Raw genomic sequence first — 26,113 nt, forward strand, 5'->3', positions numbered from 1 at the left:
CAAAAAGTTTTGCTCACTTACTCAGTGACGCAAAATGTCTCACAGACAGCAAAGTTAAATTTGAAAACAAACTGAAAAAGTTTCTCCTTGACAGATCTTTCGATTCCGTAAAATAATTTCTAGTTTTCTAATCTGTGAAAGGTAATCCGCAGGAATTATTAAATCACAACAGTACTAAGATGGCGTGCTGAAAAGTAATGCCTCCGAACTTTTTATGTGAAAGCTCCTATTATTTTAAAAATGAAACATTTTATTAACATTCAACATCTTTAGTCTTCATGTGTACATATTTATTTCTCAGCATAGTCACCCTGGCGACGAACACAATTCTGCCAACGAGAGACTAATTTGTTGATACCGTCACTGTAAAATGTTTGTTGTCAAAGCCACAACCTCACCTCAGCACGCACCGCTTCATCACTATCGAAATGAAGTCATCGAAGGTGTTCTGTAAGTTTCGGAAACAGGTAAACTCGGTTGGGGCCAAGTCGGAACTGTGTGGAGGATCATCGCCAACAGTTGCAGACGTCGCAGCGCTCGTATGTGGTGCGGGCATTGATATACCGAAGGAGAGGGTGCTCCGTGTGTGGACGAACTCTTCGAATTCTAATCTCGATTACAGCACCCAGTTTCTCACGTTACACACCGCCATATCTGACACTACACTTCGAAGCCCTCAAGTGGCAGGTGTTGCAACTTGCCTCAGTGAAGTGGGAAAGGCGCCTGAGTAATATGGATGACGTGCAATACCTGAAACGGTATTGCGACCTGAATAAAAAACTCGTGGGCTTTACTTTTCAGCACACTCTCGGAAGAGAAAAAAGGGTAGACGGTCAGCATGTAACCATATTTACATGTGAATGTGTAATGTGAGTGTAAAAAGAGGCGCTGCACATTATTACGGGTAATGGTACAAATGATCCACGGAACATGACGCTAACTAACTTATCGGTTTGGACTAATTATCAGTTCATCGTCAGGTGATTTGAGACGTTACATAGTAAATCTTCCGAAATATAGCTGAACAGTTCAGGAGAGATGTTCACATTTAGATAATTGATATGTCGCACTTCTTTTGTATTGCTCAGTTGTACTTTGAAGAGTTACTGTGAAACGTACTCAAATCGTCTGATGATTTGCTAAGAAATAAAAGTAGTAGTTACGCCATTTTTATTACCTGAGGCTGAAATATACAGGGTGTTTGAAAAATACTTATACACGCTCTGGGGGACAGGTTCCGTACTTCAAAACATAAAAAAGTTCATGTAAACATATGTCCGAAACTTCTTCGTTCTCGAATTATTAATGACAGTTTATAATTTAAGTGAACGGAGCTCATAAACGCATTGATTCTAAACACGCACGCACACGTTGAATCATGGACTGCTGCACCCTTTTAAATACTGCATCCGCATGGTTTCGCAAACTTCCAAGACACGGCGATGCAGAGTTTATGCATCCTGGTGGCCTGCTGCATAGACCACTTACTGTTTAAGGTGTCCCCAGAGATAATAATCCGAAAGATTGAGGCCGGGGGAATGCGCAGGTCATGGAATTGGTCCTCCTCTAGCTATCCATCCTTCATGGTAGATACACCGTCAGTGCATCTCGAACACTGAGATTGAAATGTGCTGGATCTCCATAATGCGTAAACCATATGTTTCTTTGTATTTCCAGGGAGACATCTTAGTAGATCTTGGAGCGTGTGCTGAATGAAGTCACTGATACACAGCACCAAAGGTTGAATTACTCGGCTGTCTGTGGTCTGGAAACGCCGTCTGATACAGCCGTGCGGTCTGGTGTCCATTACCGGTCACGCGGCGGTACATAAAAATAGTATCTGCGTGCTCACGAAATGAATATGCTGCCACGTTTGAGCAGAACACTTAGCTCACTGCCTATAGTACATGTACACAATAGACACGTTGAAGACAGACGAACGACGATTGTAACCAAGCCTACATGGTAACACAATGCTAGGTGGGAGACAATGAGTCAGACGGATGCATAGATAAGTGTAATTGTTGGATTGTATCTGGAAATCAGTTCACTTTCATTAGTAACTCGAAAACGAATGATTTTAAAAACGGCTCTGAGCACTATGGGACTTAGCATAGGAGGTCATCAGTCCCCTAGAACGCAGAACTACTTAAACCTAACTAACGTAAGGACATCACACACATCCATGCCCGAGGCAGGATTCGAACCTGCGACCGTAGCGGTCGCGCGGTTCCAGACTGAAGCGCCTAGAACCGCTCGGCCACTGCGGCCGGCGAATGATTTTAGAACATCTGTTTATCTGAACTTTTTCCTTGTTTTGGTCTAAGGAACCCGTCCCAAAGTGTGTAACGTTGATAGAGTTTGGTCAGCGACAAAACACGACTGAAATTAATAGATTACAACCCTTATGGATGTTTTTAATTCTGTATTAACGAAATTAAGAATAGCATGGCTGGCAATTTCGTTATTTCCCAGCGGTAAACCCGTCGCACAGGTTCCACTGTTTATTCATGATTTGGCAAATTTACTTTTATTTAGCTTCTTTGCTGGATGTCGTACTATCGCCACATTCGACATTTAAACCGGAGGAAAGTAGTGTGTGCCATGTGTCTGTAAATCGCGTAGTCTTTGTTCTGTATGCCATCGAATTTTAACTGCTTGTGTATCGTGTTTTCTGAGGCGAAGGTCTAGGATCAACCCAGAATTAGCCTTAAAGAGTGTGAGAAGTCGCCTAAAAATCATATTCGATCTGGCTCACCACCAGCCTTGAAAGCTAGCTAGCTAGTAAAGCTATACGAACAGGTCTATGGCGGGCAGATTATTATGGTAAAGTTTATCATCTACTGTCAGGGAAATGTTTAGTTATGAAGAATAGTCGTGTATCCATGTCAGACTGTCAGTAATACTAAAAATCCAAACGTTAATCACTGTTAGCACATTTATTGGTCCAACCTTCTGCCCTGAAACTGTTGCTTATATTTACAGTGTTTTCCATTACTCTTCACTTTCCATAAATGAAAACTGTGTTTGTTGACCCGAATTAGATCGATCTTATAGTGGTTTATTCGTGTAATTTGTAGAGCATCATCTTCAGAATTGACTTCCTCTAGTGACAGCTTGGCAGTTTTTCGAATGACAGGTAGGTTAGAGATACTGAAGTTGTCTACAGGTAGCTTTAGTTTTCTGGCTTGAAACTGGGACCTTACTTTGCCATAAATAGACGATTTGCGAGTAGAATTTTTCACTTCATATAGACAACGTTTTCTGCAAAGGGTAACATTTTGGAATGGTGCATGATATGCGAGGTTCTTGTCTCTACCGTATTGGACGTAGAAAGTAATTTTACATATTTTTCATGCTAAACTACACTGAAGAGCCAAATAAATTGTTTGTTGTTGTTGTGGTCCTCAGTCCGGAGACTGGTTTGATGCAGCTTTCCATGCTACTCTATCCTGTGCAAACTTCATCTCCCAGTACCTACTGCAACCTACATCCTTCTGAATCTGCTTAGTGTATTCATCTCTTGGCCTCCCTCTATGATTTTTACCCTTGACGCTGCCCTCCAATACTAAATTTGTGATCCCTCGATGTCTCAGAACATGTCCTACCAACCGATCCCTTCTTTTAGTCAAGTTGTGCCACAAGCTCCTCTTCTCCCCAATTCTATTCAATACCTCCTCATTAGTTATGTGATCTACCCATATAATCTTCAGCATTCCTCTGTAGCACCACATTTCGAAAACTTCTATTCTCTTCTTGTCTAAACTATTTATCGTCCACGTTTCACTTCCATACATGGCTACACTCCATACAAATACTTTCAGAAACGGTTTCCTGACATTTAAATCGATACTCGATGTAACCAAATTTCTCTTCTTCAGAAACGCTTTCCTTGCCATTGCCAGTCTACATTTTATACCCTCTCTACTTCGACCATCATCAGTTATTTTGTCCCCCAAATAGCAAAACTCCTTTACTACTTTAAGTGTCTCATTTCCTAATCTAATTCCCTCAGCATCACCCGACTTGATTCGACTTCATTCCATTATCCTCGTTTTGCTTTTGTTGATGTTCATCTTATACCCTCCTTTCAAGACACTGTCCATTTCGTTCAACTGCTTTGCTGTGTCTTACAGAATTACAATGTCATCGGCGAACCTCAAAGTTTTTATTTCTTCTCCATGGATTTTAATACCTACTCCGAACTTTTCTTTTGTTTCCTTTATTGCTTGCTCAATATACAGATTGAATAACATCGGGGAGAGGCTACAACCCTGTCTCACTCCCTTCCCAACCACTGCTTCCCTTTCATGCCCCTCGACTCCTATAACTGCCATCTGCTTTCTGTACAAATTGTAAATAGCCTTTCGCTCCCTGTATTTTACCCCTGCCACCTTCAGAATTTGAAAGAGAGTATTCCAGTCAAAAGCTTTCTCTAAGTCTATAAATGCTAGAAACGTAGGTTTGCCTTTCCTTAATCTTTTTTCTAACATAAGTCGTGGGGTCAGTACTGCCTCACGTGTTCCAACATTTCTACGGAATCCAAACTGATCTTCCCCGAGGCCAGCTTCTATCAGTTTTTCCATTCGTCTGTAAAGAATTCGCGTTAGTATTTTGCAGCTGTGACTTATTAAACTAATAGTTCGGTAATTTTCACATCTGTCAACACCTGTTTTCTTTGGGATTGGAATTATTATATTCTTCTTGAAGTCTGAGGGTATTTCGCCTGTCTCATACATCTTGCTCACCAGATGGTAGAGTTTTGTCAGGACTGGCTCTCCCAAGGCTGTCAGTAGTTCTAATGGAATGTTGTCTACTCCTGGGGCCTTGTTTCGACTCATGTTTTTCAGTGCTCTGTCAAACTCTTCACGCAGTTTCGTATCTCCCATTTCATCTTCATCTACATCCTCTTCCATTTCCATAATATTGCCCTCAAGTACATCGCCCTTGTATGGATCCTCTATATACTTCTTCCACCTTTCTGCTATCCCTTCTTTGCTTAGGATTGGTTTTCCATCTGAACTCTTGATATTCATACAGGTGGTTCTCCTTTCTTCAAAGGTCTCTAAATTTTTCTGTAGCCAGTATCTATCTTACCCCTAGCGATATATGCTTTTACATCCTAGCATCTGTCCTCTAGCCATCCCTGCTTAGCCATTTTGCACTGCCTGTCGCTATCATTTTTGAGACGTTTGTATTCCTTTTTGCCTGCTTCATTTACTGCATTTTTATATTTTCTCCTTTCATCAATTAAATTCAATATTTCTTCAGTTACCCAAAGCTCTCTACTAGTCCTCGTCTTTTTACCTATTTGACCCTCTGCTGCCTTCGTTATTTCATCCCTCAAAGCTACCCATTCTTTTTCTACTGTATTTCTTTCCCCCATTCCTATCAATTGTTCACTTATGCTCTCCCCGAAACTCTGTCAACCTCTGGTTCTTTCAGTTTATCCAGGTCCCATTTCCTTAAATTCCCATCTTTTTGCAGTTTCTTCAGTTTTAATCTACATTTCATAACCAATAGATTGTGGTCAGTGTCCACATCTGCCCCTGGAAATGTCTTAAAATTTAAAACTTGGTCCTTAAATCTCTGTCTTACCATTATATAATCTATCTGATACCTTTTAGTATCTCCAGGGTTCTTCCATGTATACAACCTTCTTTCATGATTCTTAAACCAAGTGTTAGCTATGATTAAGTTATGTTCTGCGCAAAATTCTAGCATGCGGCTTCCTCTTTCATTTCTTAGCCCCAATCCATATTCACCTACTATGTTTCCTTCTCTCCCTTTTCTTACACTTGAATTCCAGTCACCCATGACTATTAAATTTTCATCTCCCTTCACTACCTGAATGATTTCTTTTATCTCATCATACATTTCATCAATTTCTTCGTCATCTTCAGAGCAAGTTGGCATATAAACTTGTACTACTGTAGTAGGCGTGGGCTTCATGTCTATCTTTGCCACAATAATGCGTTCACTATGCTGTTTGTAGTAGCTTACCCGTACTCCCTATTTTTTATTCATTATTAAACCTACTCCTGCATTACCCCTATTTGATTTTGTGTTTGTAACCATGTATTCACCTGACCAAAAGTCTTGTTCCTCCTGCCACCGAACTTCACTAATTCCCACTATATCTAACTTTAACCTATCCATTTCCCTTTTTAAATTTTCTAACCTACCTGCCCGATTAAGGGATCTGACAGTCCACGCTCCGATCCGTAGAACGCCAGTTTTCTTTCTCCTGATAACAACGTCCTCTTGAGTAGTCCCCGCCCGGAGATCCGAATGGGGGACTATTTTACCTCCGGAATATTTTACCCAAGAGGACGCCATCATCATTTAATCATACAGTAAAGCTGCATGCCCTCGGAAGTCATTACGGCTGTAGTTTCCCCTTGCTTTCAGCCGTTCGCAGTACCAGAACAGCAAGGCCATTTTGGTTTTGGTACACATGCTTTATATCGTCTAGGGCCCGCGCGAGAACGCAGAAGGGCCGCAATATGACGTGGTATGGACTCGACTAATGCCTGAATTAGTGCTGGAGGAAACTGACACCATGAATCCTGCAGGCTGTCCATAAATCCGAAAGAGTACGAGGGGGCGGAGAAAGCTCGTTGCAAGGCAACCCATATATGCTCATTAATGTTCACATCTGGGGAGTGTCGTGGCCAGCGGATGTGTTTAAACTCAGAAGCGCCTTCCTTTAACCTCTTTAGCAATTCTGGACATGTGGGATGTCGCATTGTCCTGCTGGAATTGCGAAAGTCTTTAGGAATGCACAATGGACATGAATGGATGCAGGTGATCAGACAGGATGCTTACGTACGTGTTACCTGTCAAGAGTCGTATCTAGACGTATCAGTGGTCCCATTATCACTCCAACAGCACACGCGCCACATCATGGCAGTGCCTCCACCAGCTTGAACAATCCCCTGCTGACATGCTGAGTCCATAGATTCATGAGGTCGTCTCCATACCCGTACAGGTCCATCCGCTCGAAACAATTTGAAACGAGACTCGTCCGAACAGGCAACATGTTTCCAGTCATCAACAGTCCAATGTCGGTGTTGAATTTTGTGTCATGCAGTCATCAAGGGTACACGAGCCCCCCCCCCCCTCCCCCCCTTCGGCTCCGAAAGCCTATATCGATGATGTGTCGGTGAATGGTTCTCACGCTGACACTTCTTGATGACCCAGCATTGAAATCTGCTGCAATTTGCGGAAGGGTTGCACTTCTATCACGTTGAACGATTCTCTTCAGTCGTCGTTGGTTCCGTTCTTGGGGGATCTTGTCTGGCCGCATCGATGTCGGGGATCAGATGTTTTACTGAATTCCAGATATCCGGGGTACACTCGTGAAATGGCCGTACGAGAAAATCCCCACTTCGTCGGTACCTCAGAGACGATGTCCCATCGATGGTGCGCCGCCTGTAATACCAGGTTCAAACTCACTTAAATCTTGATAATCTGCCATTGTAGCTGCAGTAAGCCATCTAACAACTGCGTCATACACTTGTTGCCTTATATAGGCTTTGCCGACCTAAGCGCCTTATTCTGCCTGTATTTGATTACGCATGCCTATACCAGTTTCTTTGGCGCTTCAGTGTATTTTATCCACGATACTACTATGCATTTTTTCACGTCGAATGGTCGCAGATAACAGAACCACAAACCACTGTTCCGCCGTCAGGAGAAAGGTCCCACAAACGTGTGTCTCGCTGTATCATATTTAAGCAAACACATAACTCAGATGTGGTTCTTGTCTTTAATTTTATGGCAATAGTATGAAGTGGTCAGATTGTTGACTGTTAGCACTGATGCGTACTATAAAGCGATTCCGGAAAGACAATACTGCCCATTGAACTTCGTCTGGATTAATCACAGCAGAGGCTCGTGTTTACGGCATTTCACGCCTTCGATAACTGTTGATTTTTCCTTGTAGACGTCACGTTTTAATTTTCCTCACAGATAAAATGCTTCAGATGTTAATCCCGATGACTTGCAGGCCGTTTTATGTTTCCCTAACGAAATGAAATCCAACAATCTGCAGAAGTTATTAAAGAGTTATAATTATTTGTGCGGAACGGGCGCGGAACATCCGTCCTGTTGGTGCTGTTTGGATTCCCCTATGTCTAGTGGGGTGTCTTTTAATAACGGCAAAGTATATATATGTTAAGATCTACAGTTAAGATCTACATATAATAGCTATTTAGAGTCTCATGAATAAAACTGGGATGTATAATGTGATTCTTGAAGAACCTGCACCGCATGTTGACAGACCAAGAGTGCTGATAATCCACTTGTGTGTGGTAGTGTGGGTTTTCTACTCTTTACTATTTGGTAAGTTCACGCATATTATGTCGACGAAGTTCTCTTCGGAGTCTGTTCCCACCTCCACACGAAGAAGTACGTAGTACCATCAAAATAAGTCGGCGATATAACTCGGTAGCTATAAACGATGAGTACGTCAGAAAATTCTATTATTTTGCTCATGTATTGTATTACAGTATATCTTCCTATGTCTCATCATGATTGTATCTGCAGCACATTATCAGAGTTCACAGATGTTTGGAGCGCCAACAATGAAATGATAACGGAGGTGAATTAATGCTGATCAAGACGTGATCGACGCAACGAGATTTTACTTACAAGGAGACCACCCAGCAATCTGATTTTTATAGTTTTTCTTGTTTATGGTAGGTGAAGTTCAGAACTCGAATATCTGTTCCACAATGTACCTTTCAAAAATTCTCAAGAAAATCCACTTTTTGAAGTTTCCGAGTATCTAAATAGTACCGTAAAGTAAGGTAGGTATTTCGACAAACAGTGTGGGTGTGTGGTGAAATGCACGTCTACAAAGTGCGCGGTATTGGTTCGATTCCCGGCCAACGCAAATTTTTGAACAAAGATGTTCGAGTATTTCCGTGAATCGTAAAATGCGTTAAGGTGAAAAAAATCGGATGTACTCCAGACTGGTTATGGCTAGTTTGAGTCTCGTTTGTCATTATTTTTTCGTTACTCTCTTCTTTCAGTTCAGTATAAATATAAATTTCGTCGATTATATGCTAATTAACACATCTAATGTTTATTTTTATGAAAAATGCACGTCTTTTTATTTATAATTACGTATGATATACAAAAATCCAGTTTCCATTGCAAATATAGATTCAAAATACCGATTTTCTACTAAAGATTGTTGATATAATTTGTTTCAGTTGAAGAAAAACCTTACGAACTATTTTTTTTTCATGTTTGTCTTTTTCTTTTCACGGATGTGCACGTAGATCATGCATCTTCGTTTAAAAATTTACTATGGCCGAGAAACGAAACAGCGCCGTCGGGCAAATACTCTGCCGCAGCGCCGTGCTGACTGCCGCAAAATCGATCTTAAAGTCGTTGGAAAAACTTCAAAATCGATTTTCTCGAGAATTTTTGAGAGTCGCGCGAACTGCGCTGTTTGCTTGACATTTGAGTTCTGAACATCACGCACCATTAATTTCCTTCGCCCGGGGAATGGATGTACGTTTTCGTGTTCATCTTTATCACAAAGACGCGCAAGTCGCCGAACTGGCATAAAGTAGAATTACTTGCACCAGGCCAAACAGCGCCCGGCCAATAATGCCAGCCATCATTTTATTTCAATAAACAGCATAATTCATAGCTGCATGATAGGCAGAAACAATCTGACATACTTAATTTGTTGGAGAATCAGCATAATTGATCGATCCGTATGGCAATTTTGTGCTGTGAAATTTGTCAAATACAGAGTGGCGTGGAGGACGTTGAATCATTGATACACGTATTTGCATACTATGACACACAACATTACGAACTACATAAATATAGTCACAAACGTACAGAGAAGTGATGTCAGTGGAGAACATGCTCTATTCGCCATTTTGTACTCATATTCCGCACCACTTACTGGTACAAATCCTTGTCCATTGTGTTGTACACTTCCATAGTGCGGACGTTTTTAGTTCCATTAGATCTGGAGGATGCTGACGTAAAATTTCTTGTTATATCCCCACAGACAATTATTTACAGGAGTTGATGTCGAGTCTGTGAAGTGGCCAAATTTGACCACAGTGGAGACGCATAGGAAAATGGTGAGACAGCACCCTTTTCACCAGACGTTTCGCACAGAAAGCCGAGAACAGTTTTAGCCGCGTGTGGGCGGATTCCATTCTGCATAAACCACTGTGTGTGCGTTGGAAGTCGAGTGGCGTGAATTGTAAGTAGAAACTGATTTCGCAACTTACCTAGCCTATGCACCGTTCGGAATAGAGCGTTTTATCGAAAAAAAAAGGTGTCGTTAATCTGTGGCACGAAATGGCAGCCCAAACAGTATGTTTCAGAAGGCCTAAACATTGACAACAATGGGAACTTTTAAAAGATGCCAGGTCCGCCGTCTACATCTTTATTCAACAGTTCACATTTAAGTGCTTCGAAGAGGGGTCATAGAACCGTTTCAGACGTCTCTTAACGTTCCACTCTCAAATAGCACGCGGGAAAAATGAACACGTACATCTTTCCAGGCGAGCACTGATTTCTCTTATTTTGTCACATTAGTTTTTTCACCATTAGCTGGTGGGAGGAAACAAAATAGTTTGCTATTCAGAGGAGCAAGTTGGTTATTGTAATTTCGTGGAATGATTTTCCCTCAACTCAAAAGGCCATTGCTTTAATGACTGACAATCCAACTTGCTAATCTTATTCGTCCCTTATTTAGTGACAATTAAACACGAACTGACTGTATTTTAACTTTTGTAATGTCCCCCATCAACCCTGTCGTGTAAACACACAGCGCAGCGATACTCCAAACGAGGATGGACTGGCGTGACGTAGGCAGTCTCTTTAGTACCTTTGTTGCATCTTCTACGTTTTCTGCCAATCTAACACAGCCTTTGGTTCGCCTTCCCCAAAACATTTTCCGTGTGTTTTCCAGTTGAAATTGTTTGTAATTCTAGTCACTTTGTGTTCAACTGAATCGACTATCTTTAAATGAGGTTTGTTGTGTCAACATACGTATTAGTCATTTGGAGGACGTGACAGGGTCAGTAACCAGTTTTCGCACCGTGCAGATGTGCACGACGTAACGGGTATAAGCACAGATATTTTTCAGCACAACGAAAACCAGTCGAAAGTTGCAAATTTCACTTTTTTTATTCACTCGATGACTGTTTTCGGACCGAGACCTATTTTCAAATCATCGGAACATAGTAAAAAATGGTATTTCCAAAAGCATAAAAACCATGTCAAAAATGTGCAAACGAACAGTTACAACGCATACAAATGAGTTATCCATATTCGCTGTAACTACTCGTTTCCACATTTTCGTAAATACCATTTTACTGATTAACAGAAGTTGCTGATCCACATCTATTCCAGCACACTGAAGGTTCGCAGATATTTTTAGTGGTGACTGAGGACAGTGTACTGAACAGCAGTACATCAGTATTTATTTCATTTGCAGGCTAACCATTATTGCTGTTAGGTGTGGTATGTTTTTAGGTTGGGTAGCACCTGTGTACCTGTGGCAAAAGCAAGCCATTAATCCCCATTTTCCTCTGAGCAGCAGGTCGGGTGTTGAAGTGTGGACGGAAAATGGTGACTCTAGACTGACAGGCGTAGTCCAGTGCAGTTACGACCGTGCAGAAAACATCAGGTCGTAAAATTTCTGATGTCTTTATTGGAAGACTGTTCGATGCAGAGAAAAAACAACCAACACACTGATGTCCGTACGTTTTAAGGTATCACGTATGAAAATACATTAAATGTATTCGTAATTTTGAGTATGGACAACCCTCAGCTGTAGAAAGGAATGACGACAATGAAAATTTGTACCGGGTTGGCATTAGAAACCATGCATGCATGTCCAAAAGAACTTTTCCTCTTATTCAGAATAACACAGGCACGGCAGTATCATGTCGTACATATAAAAAATTTTGCACTAATACCCATTAAATCCTGTATTGTCTACATCATTTCTGAATTCGTTTTGATCTCCTGAAGGCTTTACACGGTAAACGACAGCAAAATCCCCCAACAATACAAGAGAGAGATCCAATCTGACATTTCATAATCCGTCCTAATTTTTTCCATGGAACGAATACAACCAACCTAAAGCACAGAGTCAAAATTTTAGCTGCCAAGACATCTTGCAAGTATGTTGTCTCTGTTTTTAATGGCGTATTTCGTTGGGCGCCGCCGTACGGATGGAGAAAAGTAGCCCTAGCGGAGCTGGAGTAGAGTGCGCGAGCGTAAACATGAACCGCTGTTGCACGCAAATGAGTAACTTACAGCCTTTTCAACAACTTTCAGCTACCATTTTGACAGCGCCTGTCGTGCGATGTATTCATCATGTCTAAAATAAATTCAGGACATGCTGGAGTGGATCATTTCCTTGTAAGAGGGCTGCTTTGCTTATATTCTCTCTTGAACTGATTAGATAAGAACAGCAGAGAGCCGATAACACTTCCTTGGGGGAACCCGAAGTATAATTTCGGTTTCACAAAATGACTTACCCTCTGTTTCTATGAACTGAGTCCTTTCTGATCGGAAATCACGAAACGGGACACACAGCCGAGACGATATTTTCGTTTTAATTATGTGTCGGTCAACAATGTATATGTACTGTACTATCAGTTCACATGAAATCAAAAAAATATATATACTGGTAACCAGTGGAAGTATACTACCGTATTTTACAGAAATGGGGAAATCTGGGAATAACACTAGCAACAGTTCCTTTTTAGGAAAACAGAAGACGGTGCCGAGGTAAAAAAGAAACTAAATAAAAACCAGAACACGATGAAAATTGTAAAAGTTTGTTAAAAGCAAAGCAAGTCCATCACATAGCGGAAGAGTAACATTGTGCATCGAGTGGGTAAACATTTCAATATGTTTCCATTACTAGAGAGTAATCAAACGTAACTAGGCTTACGGGTACTTGAAATTAGTTACTAGAAATATGAAAGAAAAGTTTGAAATTTTATTTCTTTTAGAAAATCTGTTACTCTTTATAGATGCAAAATAATTGTAGGTATTGAGGCACATTACTTACACTGTGTTATGAAGTCTATAAGAAGAGATTAGATAAGACAGGATAAAAGCTACTTCCAGAAGCAGATTTCCTTTCTTGCACCCAGCAGTTTTCCGCCATGCAACTTTGTTACTGTGTTACTATAAATGAAGTTTCTTCAGAAAATACAGCTTGATCACATGAATACCATTAAAACTACTTTCCCTATACTCTTCAGGAAATTAACAAATACGTCACTAATATAATGGCGACAAAATAGAAGAAGCTGATTCAGGGAGGTGGGTCCCACGGACATCAATGAACTCTTTTATTTGTCGTGAAAGGTTCGTAATGTACAGTTTTCCGTAGATTCCATCAAAAAATGAGAACCTTCAGGTATGTGGCCCGAGTCTAGAAAAGAAATACCTAAACGCACATTTGACAGAAAATTGACCATAGGTCCAGTTATACCATGTATCCACTATCGTGACCAACGAATATTATGTAAGCTCTGAAAAAAGGAGTTTGTGCCTGAAGTATGTGAATGAATTGATATCACAGTAGGCTGATTGTCCCACGATTTGCGTAAGATTGCACCATGTCGGTATACTGAACGAGTACGTGACACCTTAACAGAGTACAGCCACTTCTGCCCCTCCAAATCAACATCTTAACACTTGAGGATGTTCACTGTGTTACTTAAACCCAAACCTCCAGATGTTAAGTCCCTCAGATCGTTACCAAACATTGTATGTCGATAGAGTATCAACCGAAACTCCCATTTAGTTCGTACTATGTCTGTCGTCTAGCCGAACGAGCGTAAACGTTAATAAAAAGAAATCCAGAACAACGGAGCACATCAAAAGCATAACTGAGAGTAAGCAGCACATGTTTCTTCCGTGGGGAAGCTGCTAGAGCCTTAGGTCCTCAAATCAAGGATCCCGGTTTGAAACAACAATGACGACAAATTTGTTTACTGTATTATGCGTGAAAGTGTTCCATGGGACAACATATTTATGACATGTAAAAGAGCCGTTGGAGTTCACAGCAATGTTCTCTTGGCAGTATGCTTTCGCTTCGTTTCTTAGAAAGTAGTAAACTTATAGAGTACATTTATACTAGTAGTAATAATAATTAATAATAAACAAAATAAAAAGATCAGTAGTAAGTACGTAGCGTTCAACTTCCAAAGCGAAGGCAGACTGCCAAATGAACATTGCTACAAGCTCTGTAAAATTCTTTTACATGTCAGGAAAATGTTCTCCCCTATAACAGTTTCACGAGTAAACAGCTAAAAGAAGTTATCAGTGGAATTTGAACGCGGGACCTTTGCTACGAGGACGGAACGCTCTATCATCACACCCACGCGATATCTACAATACAATTACTTGAAGATACGCTTTTCCTGTGCTCCGTAGCTTTGATGATACTTTTAATTATCGTTTACACATGTTCTACCTGACGACAGCACATATGACGAACTAAATCGGTGTTTTGATTCATACTCAATCAACATACCACGTTTGGTACCGATCTGAGTGTCTGACATCTGGAGATTTGGGTGTTAATGTGCCAGTAAAAAGCTTTGCGTTGATGAGCATTATTACAACTTAATGATCTTTAGACAGGCTTACGAAGTTGGATATGACTTGTCCCTTTCTAATCTTGCCGCTCGACGTGTAGGCTGTCGACACAGGTTTACAGAACATTTTGCTTTACATAGGAATATCACACACTTACGAGATACGAACAAAAAATAGGGTGGTGAACTTTTTTAAGGCAGCAACTGCTGACGCTACAACCATCTGATGTGATATGTCCGATAGCCTGATCCGTGGAGACAGGCAGCGTCAAGTTGGAACACTTTCTAACATGGCAGTCAGCGTTCAGAGATGAGGTTGTGTTTAGCGAATCTGTCGTGCATCATGTGTTTCGAACAACGTTGAGAGCATTATGTTCTGTTTCAAGAGGCAAAAAGGTACCAAAGAAACTCATAAAATATTGAAATTGATGTATGGGGATAATGTGTAACACTGAAGACTGTTTACGAAGCGGAAATGAGTCTTTAGAAGGCAAGCAACGTTCGGGACGTCCATTAACATCAAAAACAGAAGAAAACGTGCAAAAAGTGTCAAAAATTGTTCAAACAGGTGAATACTATTCTAGAGTTTACGGAAGAACTTAGCATCTCGTACGGGTTCGTGCAAAGCATTTTAACCGATAATTTGCAAAGGAGACGCGTGATTCCAGAATTTGTTCCTAGGCTTTTGAGTGTTGAACAGAAGGAAAATCGTGTCAGTTTGCACGAAATTGAAGGATCGCCTTCATCCAGATCCGTATTTAATGTCCAGAATTGTAATTGGAGATAAAACTGGGATCTAGAAGATGAGATGAAAATTCAGAGTTCGCAATGGAAAATCAGTGAGTCTCCTCACCTTAAAATGGTGCGCCAGTCAAAATCGAATATCAAAGTCATGATAATTGTTTTGGATACTGAGGGTGTAGTGCGATCGGTTTGTTTCCGGGGGAACAACTTTAAACGCCGAATTTTACAAGGGCTCACTGCAACGTTTGTGAAACGATGTATGAAGAAAGAAACCTGAAAAATATACCCGTGGATATCTTCTTCAGACGACAACCGGCCGTGTCACACCTCGCTTTTGATTCGCGAGTTTTTGACGGGAAGAAGTATTCATGTCTGTCACATCTTACTTAGGCACCATGCGACTTCTGGCTCATCCCCAAAATTAAAACCGTACTTAGAGGAAAACGCTGTGACATCATTCCTGACTTTTAGGGGGCCACGACAGAGCAGTTGAACGCCCTTTCAAAAGAAGCCTTCCAGGAATTCTTTCATTCATGCATTCAACGTTGGAATAAGTACATTGCTAGGTCAGGACAGTGCTTTGGAGTAATTTAAATGAAATTCCATGTAAGCTTATTACTTTGTTTCTAATAAAATTATTCGCCGTACTTTTTGATAACACCTCGTTTGTTTCTCAGAACGGCGTTTCAGGCAACAGTGAAACTGCACCTTTGTAAGCTTTTAAGTTTCTTTCTTAGTTACTCCAGCACAGACATTGATAATGTGCCAATTTTCACAACATCTGCGAGTTACTAACACTTTGACTGGGTATACACTACGGCACCAGATTAAAAACACGAGAAAGAAAAGAGTTTCATCGATACTTCGACTGCATTATTTAACTGCTAATGTAATACTGTTCAGAGTGATAACGGGAATTCAGTGTTAACAGAGTTTAATTGGAATTGTGGAAAAAAGATTACTTTTCCAAATACAATACGTCTGCATTCTGCGATATTCAGATTTTCTGCATTTCATCGCATCTTCGTTCAAGTGGCGAATATTTTAATTAACATTCATAACGTTACACGCGACATTTTCCGTAGTTACAATTTGAAAAGCTTACGCTTTACACTTCAATAATTTGAAAACCACATAATCCCACTGTGATTGTCTGTTGGAGAAACTTGGGACACAATAGTCTCTCATCGTTATGAAGACTAAAAACAGAAAAAATAGAAAGCCTTAGTTCTTCGTTTTAGAAAACAAGGAGAGTGCGTCGACTCATACATTTGCCATGTTCAGCATTAACTATATAATTTAAAGAATTTTAGTATGTGAAAATAGTTGCATGGTTTTTGCATGCGCATTTGCAGGAGGCGCCAAGATGAGTGTCATCATAAGACTACAAAACCTGCCATGGTCGGCAAATGCTCTCGACATCCGGCAGTACTTCCGCGGCCTGTCCATCCCAGAGGGCGGCGTGCACATCGTGGGCGGCGAGCAGGGCGACGCCTTCATCGCTTTCAGGTGAATACTGCACATCAACCAGTGATTTTATTGGTTGTTAACTGGCAACGTGGTGAGGACTCCCAGCTGTGCTGACAACAGTTAACGAGCAAGGATTTGTTAAGTAACATATTCTTCTCGAAAAAGGCAACAAGAATTTTATTGCAGCAATAGATCAACAAAATTATCCTGTAATTGTTGGGACTTTAGATGACAGACAGCCCCATAGAGATATCCATTGAACCCAACAAGGGCTGTGTCTCCGGATAGCCGTACTATGTATAAAACTATTGAAGAAAGAAAGGCTGTGAGTAAAAAAAAATGAAGATTACGAGTATTTTCACTGTATTGCATCCCCTGTCCAATCTACTGTATTAACATGTAGACCGACAACTAAGCCGGCTACATCTGCACGATGGGCCATGGTGTTTCAAGGCATTTGACACAGGTAACATTTCAGAATGACAAGCAAGCTGAAGCAGATCATAAAATGTCTACTTGGATTTCTGTACTGGATTGCCTTACACACTGTTGACAGCTGGTGACATGTAATCAAAGAACTTATTGTCTGCGACCAGAACATATCGCCGTACATCCGGTCAGTCACTGATAGATATGATGAGGAATCAAACCAAGAAACTAGTTTTAATAATGAAAACCACTTGCAGACTTGTAATAGCACAGAGTTTTTGTTTTCAGAATTTGATTTCCCTATGTAGTAATTTACGATACACTGTTCAAGTTCAGTTAAACAGTCACAGCATGTATAATTATGAAAGTATGGTTCTGCTTTGAGCACCCACAAATTCTTTAATACCGATGCTTATTTCGGTGAATTTCATCATCATCTGTGGATTCGTATTACTTTCTTCATGCCACATGTTGATGCTTATGTAACTGTTTATCATTTGCAGTACCGTTGATACTTTGCTTCAGCTTGGCATTTTTTCTTACGCAGTGTCAGCATTTAAGACATACGCCGCCAGGTGAATATTTACGAGATATTCCGCCAGGTGAATAACTCGTAGAACAGTGGTACAGTGCGTGTTAGGAAGTTCAGTTTTCATGGAAGCATAAAAACTTGGAAAAACAGAAAATGATAAACTGGAGCAAAATATCAACTGTACTGCAAATGGCAGACAGCTGCACAAATATCAATATGTGGTATTAAGGAAATAAAATGAACTTACTGATGACTGTGAAAGTTCGCCGAAGCATATATGGATGTTAAAGAATTGGTGTTTTCGCAAGGCAGCACAATATTTCCACAATCATTTATTTGAAAAGCAAACACGGTTAAAATGTGAGTTTAAATTACAAGGTATTCGTCACAGCATATTTTTCAGCAAGATGTGATAATATTAAAGGCAAGAACCATGTTTCTTCGTATTTATTCACACTGAAGGGTAAGTATACATCGTCGGTTTCCTGGCAGCCATCTTTAGAAGCGAAGCTCAGCAGCTCCGGGGTCCATGAGTCATCTCTAGAATTTTAAGTCTAATAGCACACTCAGCTTTCATATAACCCTGATGGATAATGTGTGATGCAAAACAGAGATTTTCTTCTGTGTAAGTATTGGACTACGATTATCGGTGTTTGAGTTATTCCCTGTTTATTGATAAATGATCTGATTCACAGTGCATCAAAATAATTCCAAATCGTTTTGGTGTTACAGACACGATAAATAGCTCTAGCATATTTTCTTTTCACGTATTTATGCAGTTGTAGAGGAACCACAGCGTAGGAGCAGGAAAGTGTAATAGATGATTGTTTTTCATACCCATTTTCTACGAAAATGGCTCAAGGTTATTGCGTGTGCTCATAACTTTCGGCTTCTGTTTGGGTGAAAATTCAGAAGGATATGTTTCGTTAGTCACAGTTATTTCAGTCTTTTATGAAAGATCATTGTGAGGTATGGACCTCAAGCGTCATTACTGTTTGATAGAAAGATGGCTATCGAAGAAGCGAAATCTATGTGACCGTAAGCGGTAGTCGTCCGATGATTGAACACGCAGCTGTAGTCATGTAATTTTTTAACAATGCCAACTAAGTAAACCGTAGAAGAACACAAAAAGAAACATTCTGGAGATAATACAGGCAGGATGCTCGGAGGTCTTCACTTTGAGTAGCAACCAATCGTTTTGCGTATACTATGTAGAGCTTTGAATCACACGAATTTGAGGAGGGAAGGCCTTATATGATATGAGAAACATGTATAGATATGTTTGGTGACACTGTAATCAAAAGTCACATAACTATCATGATTCGGTAGTGTGTAGTAGTACTGCCCAATTAGTGCAGTAGCCAGAGTTTTGCGCTAGAGTAATAGGGTTCAAGAAATCAATTCCATGTCCAGGTGTACCATTTTTTATTTTATAACTTTACACTGCATGACATATTATTTGGTTTCCTATCCGTTAAAAATCCGTTTGCAACTATGCTGAAACAGACGTGAGAGTATAATGAAAGACATGTTATCACTGATAGTATATTTAGAATGTTACAAGTGGCTGCAAATACTCATTGCAGTATGCATGTTTAACATCTCCATATTTATAAGTTTTGTAGTTTTATATATAGTGTGTGTGTATGTGTGTGTGTGTGTGTGTGTGTGTGTGTGTGTGTTATCAACACAAAACATCATGGCATTTATGCCTGCTGTACTAATTACCTACACTATGTGATAAAAATATCCGGACACCCCCAAAAACATAACGTTTTCATATGAGGTGCATTGTGCTGCCACCTACTGCCAGGTACTCCATATCAGCGAGCTCTGTAGTCATTAGACATCGTGAGTGAGCAGAATGGGGCGCTCCGCGGAATTCACAGATTTCAAACGTGGTCAGGTGATTGGGTGTCACTTGTGTCAAACGTCCGTAAGCGAGATTTCCACCCTCCTATCCGCGCGCGTTAGCGGTCTAGGGCGCCTTGCCACGGTTCGCGCGGCTCTCCCCGTCGGAGGTTCGACTCCTCCCTTGGGCATGGATGTGTGTGTTGTACTTATCGTAAGTTAGTTACGTTAAATTAAGTAGTGTGTAAGCCTAGGGACCGATGACGCCAGCAATTTGGTCCCATAGAACTTACCACAAATTTCCACACTCCTAAGTATGCCTAGGTCCACTGCCGATGTGATAGTGAAGTGAAAACGTGGACGGACACGTACAGCACAAAAGCGTACAGACCGACATCATCTGTTGACTGACAGAGACCGCCGACAGTTGAAGAGGGTCGTAATGTGTAATAGGCAGACATCTATCCAGACCATTACACAGGAATTCCAAACTGCATCAGGATCCACTGCAAGTACTATGACAGGCTGGAGGTGAGAAAACGTGGATTTCATGGTCTAGCGACTGCTCGTAAGCCGGACATCACGTCGGTAAGTGCCAAACGACGCCTCGCTTGGTATAAGGAGCGCAAACATTGGACGATTGAATAGTGGAAAAGCGTAGTGTGATTGACGAAACACGGTGGGTATGGCGAATACCCGGTGAGCGTTATCTGCCAGCGTGTGTAGTGCCAACAGTAAAATTTGGGGGCGCTGGTATTATGGTGTGCTCGTGTTTTTCGTGGAGGGGACTTGCACTCCTTGTTGTTTTGCGTGGCACTATCACAGCAAAGGCCTACATTGATGTTTTAAGCACCTTCTTGCTTCCAACTGTTGAAGATCAATTCGGGGATGGCGATTACATCTTTCAACACGATCGAGCACCTGTTCATAATGCACGGTCTGTGGCGGAGTGGTCCCTGTAATGGACTGGCCTTCAAACAGTCGTGACCTGAATCCTATAGAATACCGTTGGAATGTTTTGGAACGCCGACTTCGTGCCAGGCCTCACCGACCGACATCGATATCTCTCTTCAGTGCAGCACTCCGTGAAGAATGGGCTGCCATTCCCCAAGAAACCTTCCAGCACCTGATTGAACGTGTGCCTTAGAGAGTGGAAGCTGTCATCAAGACTAAGGGTGGGCCAACACGATATTGAATTCTAGCATTACCGATGCAGGGCGCCACGAACTTGTAAGTCATTTTCAGCCCGGAGTGTGGATACTTCTGATCACATAGTGTATGTACCGTTGCGTATGAAAGTTATGTAGTATGTCATCATGGCATTTGTGAAACAAAGTTATGGTACTGCAGTCGCAACGTACGAGAAGTTAAAAGTGATGGTTACCGCCGTGAAAAGTAAACCCGCTAAAGACCACAAGTGGAGAGAACAAAAAAAAATTGCTCATATTGTTTTGCACCTCGCAGTTCAAAACAAGTTAACCGTGATATTATTCGAGAGATATTTCACGCTGACTACGTCTCAAAATTACAGAAATGATCACACCAAATCTGTCGTGTTGACGAAAGTTCTGTGCTACCTTCGGCAAAGTTCGGGCTGTTTCTGTGACAATCGCTGACCTTTTCTAAATTAGTTTTTCAATACTTGTTATTAAACGATTTTATTCATAATTTACTGTCGGATTGTACAAGGTAAGTTCTGCAACCTTTCGTAAATTAAATACAGTAAAGTGAAATAGGCGTCTCATGTGGTGGATAGTGTGCTTAAATCAGTACCAACTGCCGATTCGAAATTTAGAGCAGACAGACAAGAACTTGTTTTCTTTGCAGAAATAATGATATGAGCTATGTAGATGTGAAGCAACTCTTTGATGTCCCACAGTTTCTCGCCAATATCGCTGCGATATTTTATTACAACATGGTAGCTCATCACTGCACGTGAGTTTCACAGTGCAAAATTGTTCACGAATATTTTCTATCAGTTGGTACTTACCTTGCACCCTTGAACTTTTGTTGTCGACAGCCTATAAAGAACGTAATTTAGGTCGTGTAAGCTGGGATTTCAAGCTGGAAGATGATTTCATAGCCCCAGCTATCATGGTTCACTGAGAAAGAGAGTATAATTTCGATCAACTGAGGAAATATGGCAGCGGTAGGCAGTTTCCGACATGAAGAAATGTACGTGTTGACCAGCTGGCGAATGCTAAGGTGCAGCTATGCACAGATTTTAATATGTATATAACATTTATTTGATCATGGAAGACGAAAACTACCAGCACTAAGGCAGCAAGGCAGTTGTATCATTCAGAATGCAGTCGACGAAGAACGCCAGCTAAAATGCTCAAGAAAAAGTTTTCGCACGGCCCTCTTGACTTTCATGGTCCATGTCTTTTTTCTTTTTTTTTAAGTCTCAAGCATCTTTTTCTACCGCCTCTGTAATGTTGGTAAAAATAAACCTGCGCTATGAATATAGTTCCACCAGAGGGCGTGAATGGGACACGGAGCTTGTGTACACTGTTCAGTATGTTGTCATCATGCCTTAAGGGCTCATTTCAATCGTAGACAGTGCTCGCATTGTCATTTTACAGCAAGAATCGTCTCGATTGGAAGGTACCTGGCGAATTGGCGTACTCCATAGCGACGTCATTCGAACGTGCAGTCACTATCTTGGGGTACAAAATACTGAAAATCAGCCTCACAATGGTCGCCTGTAGCCAATAGCATCAGCTGATGACAGCTAATTACAGATTAAGACTCTTAGGAATCCCGACGAGAATGCGACAGAACTGCGAGCTGTCCTCTTGTAGGCAAATGAGAGGTTAATATGCAACCGTCTTCACACGATCAGTTTGCCACTAAGGTAACCATTACGAACTACAACATAACTGTCTCCAGTATCGTAGGAAGAGACCCTGGTTGAATGGCATCATGTTCTCTTCACCGACAAGTGCAGGATTTGCCGGACGCCAGATGATCGTAGAAGGGCATAGAGGCGGCCAGGTAGCAACGCATATCCCAGGCGTGCAATACCCCAGGATCGTTGTAAGGAGATGGTTCAGTCATGTTTTTCGTGCTAGGATTATGTACGATAGTTCATTAGTCCAGGTATAAGAAGCAGAAGATGAAGAAAGTGAGTATATCAGGGTTTTTAAGTAGGTAACTCATTATGTAAAGGGAGGCGAAAATGTAATAGTTATGAGCGATTGTAGGAGAATCAATACATGACCTAGTTATGTGAAAATGCGGATTTGGTGGTAGAAATGAGAGAGGAGAAAGACTGCTTGAGTTCTGCAGCAAATTTCATCTGGTGATAACAAATATACTGTTCAAGAACCACAAAAGAAGAGACTTGGGAAGATACCAGCTGGATTGCAGTGTGGTGAGGCAGAGTCCGAAATTACATCTTGGATTTTAAGGCTTACCAAAGAGCAGATATAGACTCAGATGATTTTGTGATGACGAAGGTTAGTGATGATGGACAGCTTGAAGTTGAAGAGAATAGTCAGGAAAAATCGGTGTATAAAGAAGTGAGATACTGAGGTTTTGAAGAATAATGAAGTACGTTTAAAGTTCCTTAAGGCTGTAGATACTGCTGTTAGGAAGACCCCACTAGGCAGCTCAATTGAAAAACGACATACATATAAAAGGCAATCACATAAATTGGATGGACAAATACAGATGTAGGTAACAGTGCAAAAATCTTGGATAACAAAAATAATTCAACTAGCTGACAAGTGCTTCTTTCGGAGCACAAAAAAGGCGAATTTGCTTCTCTTTAAAAGATTCTGACAGTAAAATGGGGAACTAGCTGCCTCAATCCTCATTCCTCACCAAAAATATTGGCATGCGAACATATTTGGCATTCTCTTCAACACACAACTTTCTAAAGCCTTTTACGCAGCATGTGATTGTAGGGAATCGTTCATAGTCAGCATCTCCCATTCACTGCCACCAACTGTACATATCTCTCTTTCACACGGTATCATTTTGCTCCCATTGGCATCGGTCTCTTTCACTGCTACTGTCGTCATCCCTTCCTATCGCTCTTCCTTACCAGTGTTTCCTCCTCTGCAAATTTCAGTGTCTCTGTTTCAATGCCATTGTCTTTGCCCCATTCCTTTTCTCTCCCGTTACAACTATGTCTTTCTTTCTTGATTAGTCTGCTGTCATTCTCTTCAGCCACCACTGTCTCCTCTCCGCACATGTCCTTGGAAATAGTTTGCGCTGACCCCTACGCTGGAAAACTGCTGTATGTTGCGACAGAGGATGGGGAAAAGCGGGAAATTTTTTTCATGTTAAAGTTCGCCGGTCAGGGTTTCCAGACTCCACAAACCTATGTGTGGTCTCCAGTCCTCTCTTACATTTGTAATGTCTTCTCGCCCTTTTGCTCCCACTGCTACTATCCCCAACCACCTCCATTTCAGGTCAAAAAGTGCAGATAGGTTCATTTGTCAAAATTTATGGTGAGGAAGGCGGAATGATGATTGAGACAGTTGGTTCCCCACATTCCTGCCAAGAGTCTTTTAAAGACGAGCAACTTCATCTTTTTTGTTCTCCGCCAGGAGAATTTTTCTGCTGGTTCCCTTCTGTTCCCTGTTGCAGCAAGGTGTGCTGCTTATGTAAAACGAATTCTAAAATCAGTAAAGTTTTCGCGGTTTATTTATATACTTTCAAATGGTGCAAATGGTTCTGAGCACCATGGGACTTAACTACTGAGGTCATCAGTCCCCTAGAACTTAGAACTACTTAAACGTAACTAACCTAAGGACATCACACACGTCCATGCCCGAGGCAGGATTCGAACCTGCGACCGTAGCGGTCACGCGGTTCCAAACTGACGCGCTTAGAACCGCACGGACACACCGGCCGGCTTTACATACTTTAACACATGTAAACAACAAATAAGTACTTATATAATATGGAATCGTCTCCCATTCAACTCAAGTTTATTTTACACAAAAATGTACACAACATTTTTAGGCTACACGTTCAATATACGAAAAAATGAGGCGTTTGATTTCCAAGTACAAAGAATTTCGTGTAACAAAATAAATTTTTGTAAGGTGCTTAACCTGCCAAGTGGCACCATCGAATAATTTCCAGGTCAAGACAGCCTGCGCGGGCATGAAGCACGAATTATACAGAGGCAGCGCGACGTAAGAGTTTTATTGGTTAAAAAATGACTAAAAACATAGTTTGGTGACCTCAGAAGCCTTGCGATAACCCCAACTACCTTTACATCTCAGATGGGATATTACGTGCATAACTTTGAACTTTGGAATCACAGTAATGGTTAATAATATCGAAAAAGGTTTCCAAATTCCCCGAGAACATTATCTTAAGAACATAAGGTAAAAAATTTGACGATTTACTTTGAATAAAAAAGTAAAGGTAAGACTGTCACCACAATTGGTACTTTTGGTATCAAAAATGTCTCTGAGCACTATGGGACTTAACTTTGAGGTCATCAGTCCCCTAGAACTTAGAACTACTTAAACCTGACTAACCTAAGGACGTCACACACATCCATGCCCGAGGCAGGATTCGAACCTGCGACCGAAGCGGTCGCGCTGTTCCAGACTGTAGTGCCTAGAACCGCTCGGCCGCTTAGCCTGGCCTTTTGGTATCCAAAAAATCATGGTTTTCGGTGTTTTCCCAGGAACTGCCTATGAACAAATGGTGGTTTTATACGCTACGATCCCCTGAAAAATTGCATTTTACGCGCGGCTTTTTGGAACATGTTAACGTGCATGGTCCGATTGATCGACACAAGAAAAATTAAGACAATTTCATATGATTTGTCGACATAGAAAAAATATTGACGTAAAATGGCGAAACTTTGTTCGAAAGTCTCAGAAGAATAGGCGTTAGCTCTGGGTAAAGGCCGGTAATGAACGAGCATCAAGAAGGAACAAGAAGAAAGAAAGACCAAGAAAAGAGAGCTCGGATTAAAATGGGTCTAAGGTAGGGATACAGTCTTCCTTCGTTACTGTCGAACTGACATGGAAGAAGACTTTAGGTAAATAAAAGGAAGTTTCAGAAGTGGAATTAAAATTCAAAGTGAATGGATAACAACAAGATTCCTTGAAATTGCGAGGGTGAATTGCAGGACTTGCTAAATGGAATGAACAGTCTAATAAAGACATAATATAGACTAAGAATGCCGGCCTCGGTGGTCTAGCGGTTCTAGGCGCTCAGTCCGGAACCGCACGACTGCTACGGTCGCAGGTTCGAATCCTGCCTCGGGCATGGATGTGTGTGATGTCCTTAGGTTAGGTAGGTTTAATTAGTTCTAAGTTCTAGGGGACTGATGACCACAGATGTTAAGTCCCATAGTGCTCAGAGCCATAGACTGAGAATAAACCAAAGAAAATCGAGAGTAATGCGGAAAAGCAGAAATGAGATTTGCATTAAACCTTGCATGATGATTGGGGTCGAGCCATTGTATCGAGTGAAGGATTTCTGCTACCTTGCAAGC

At 41.1% G+C, this 26,113-nt stretch overlaps 1 protein-coding gene across 1 annotated transcript in view; it reads left to right on the forward strand.

Annotated features, from left to right (window-relative positions):
• The window catches only part of LOC126481678 (RNA-binding protein 12), a 113,502-nt gene that overhangs the window by 58,983 nt on the left and 28,406 nt on the right, over positions 1-26,113 (forward strand). The window contains exon 3 of the mRNA XM_050105612.1: positions 16,712-16,865. Coding sequence (XP_049961569.1) covers positions 16,723-16,865 — 143 coding nt within the window. The 5' untranslated portion in view covers positions 16,712-16,722. The remainder of the gene's footprint in view (positions 1-16,711; positions 16,866-26,113) is intronic.

The sequence above is a fragment of the Schistocerca serialis genome, chromosome 5 (assembly GCF_023864345.2).
Source record: "Schistocerca serialis cubense isolate TAMUIC-IGC-003099 chromosome 5, iqSchSeri2.2, whole genome shotgun sequence".
NCBI lineage: Eukaryota > Metazoa > Arthropoda > Insecta > Orthoptera > Acrididae > Schistocerca > Schistocerca serialis.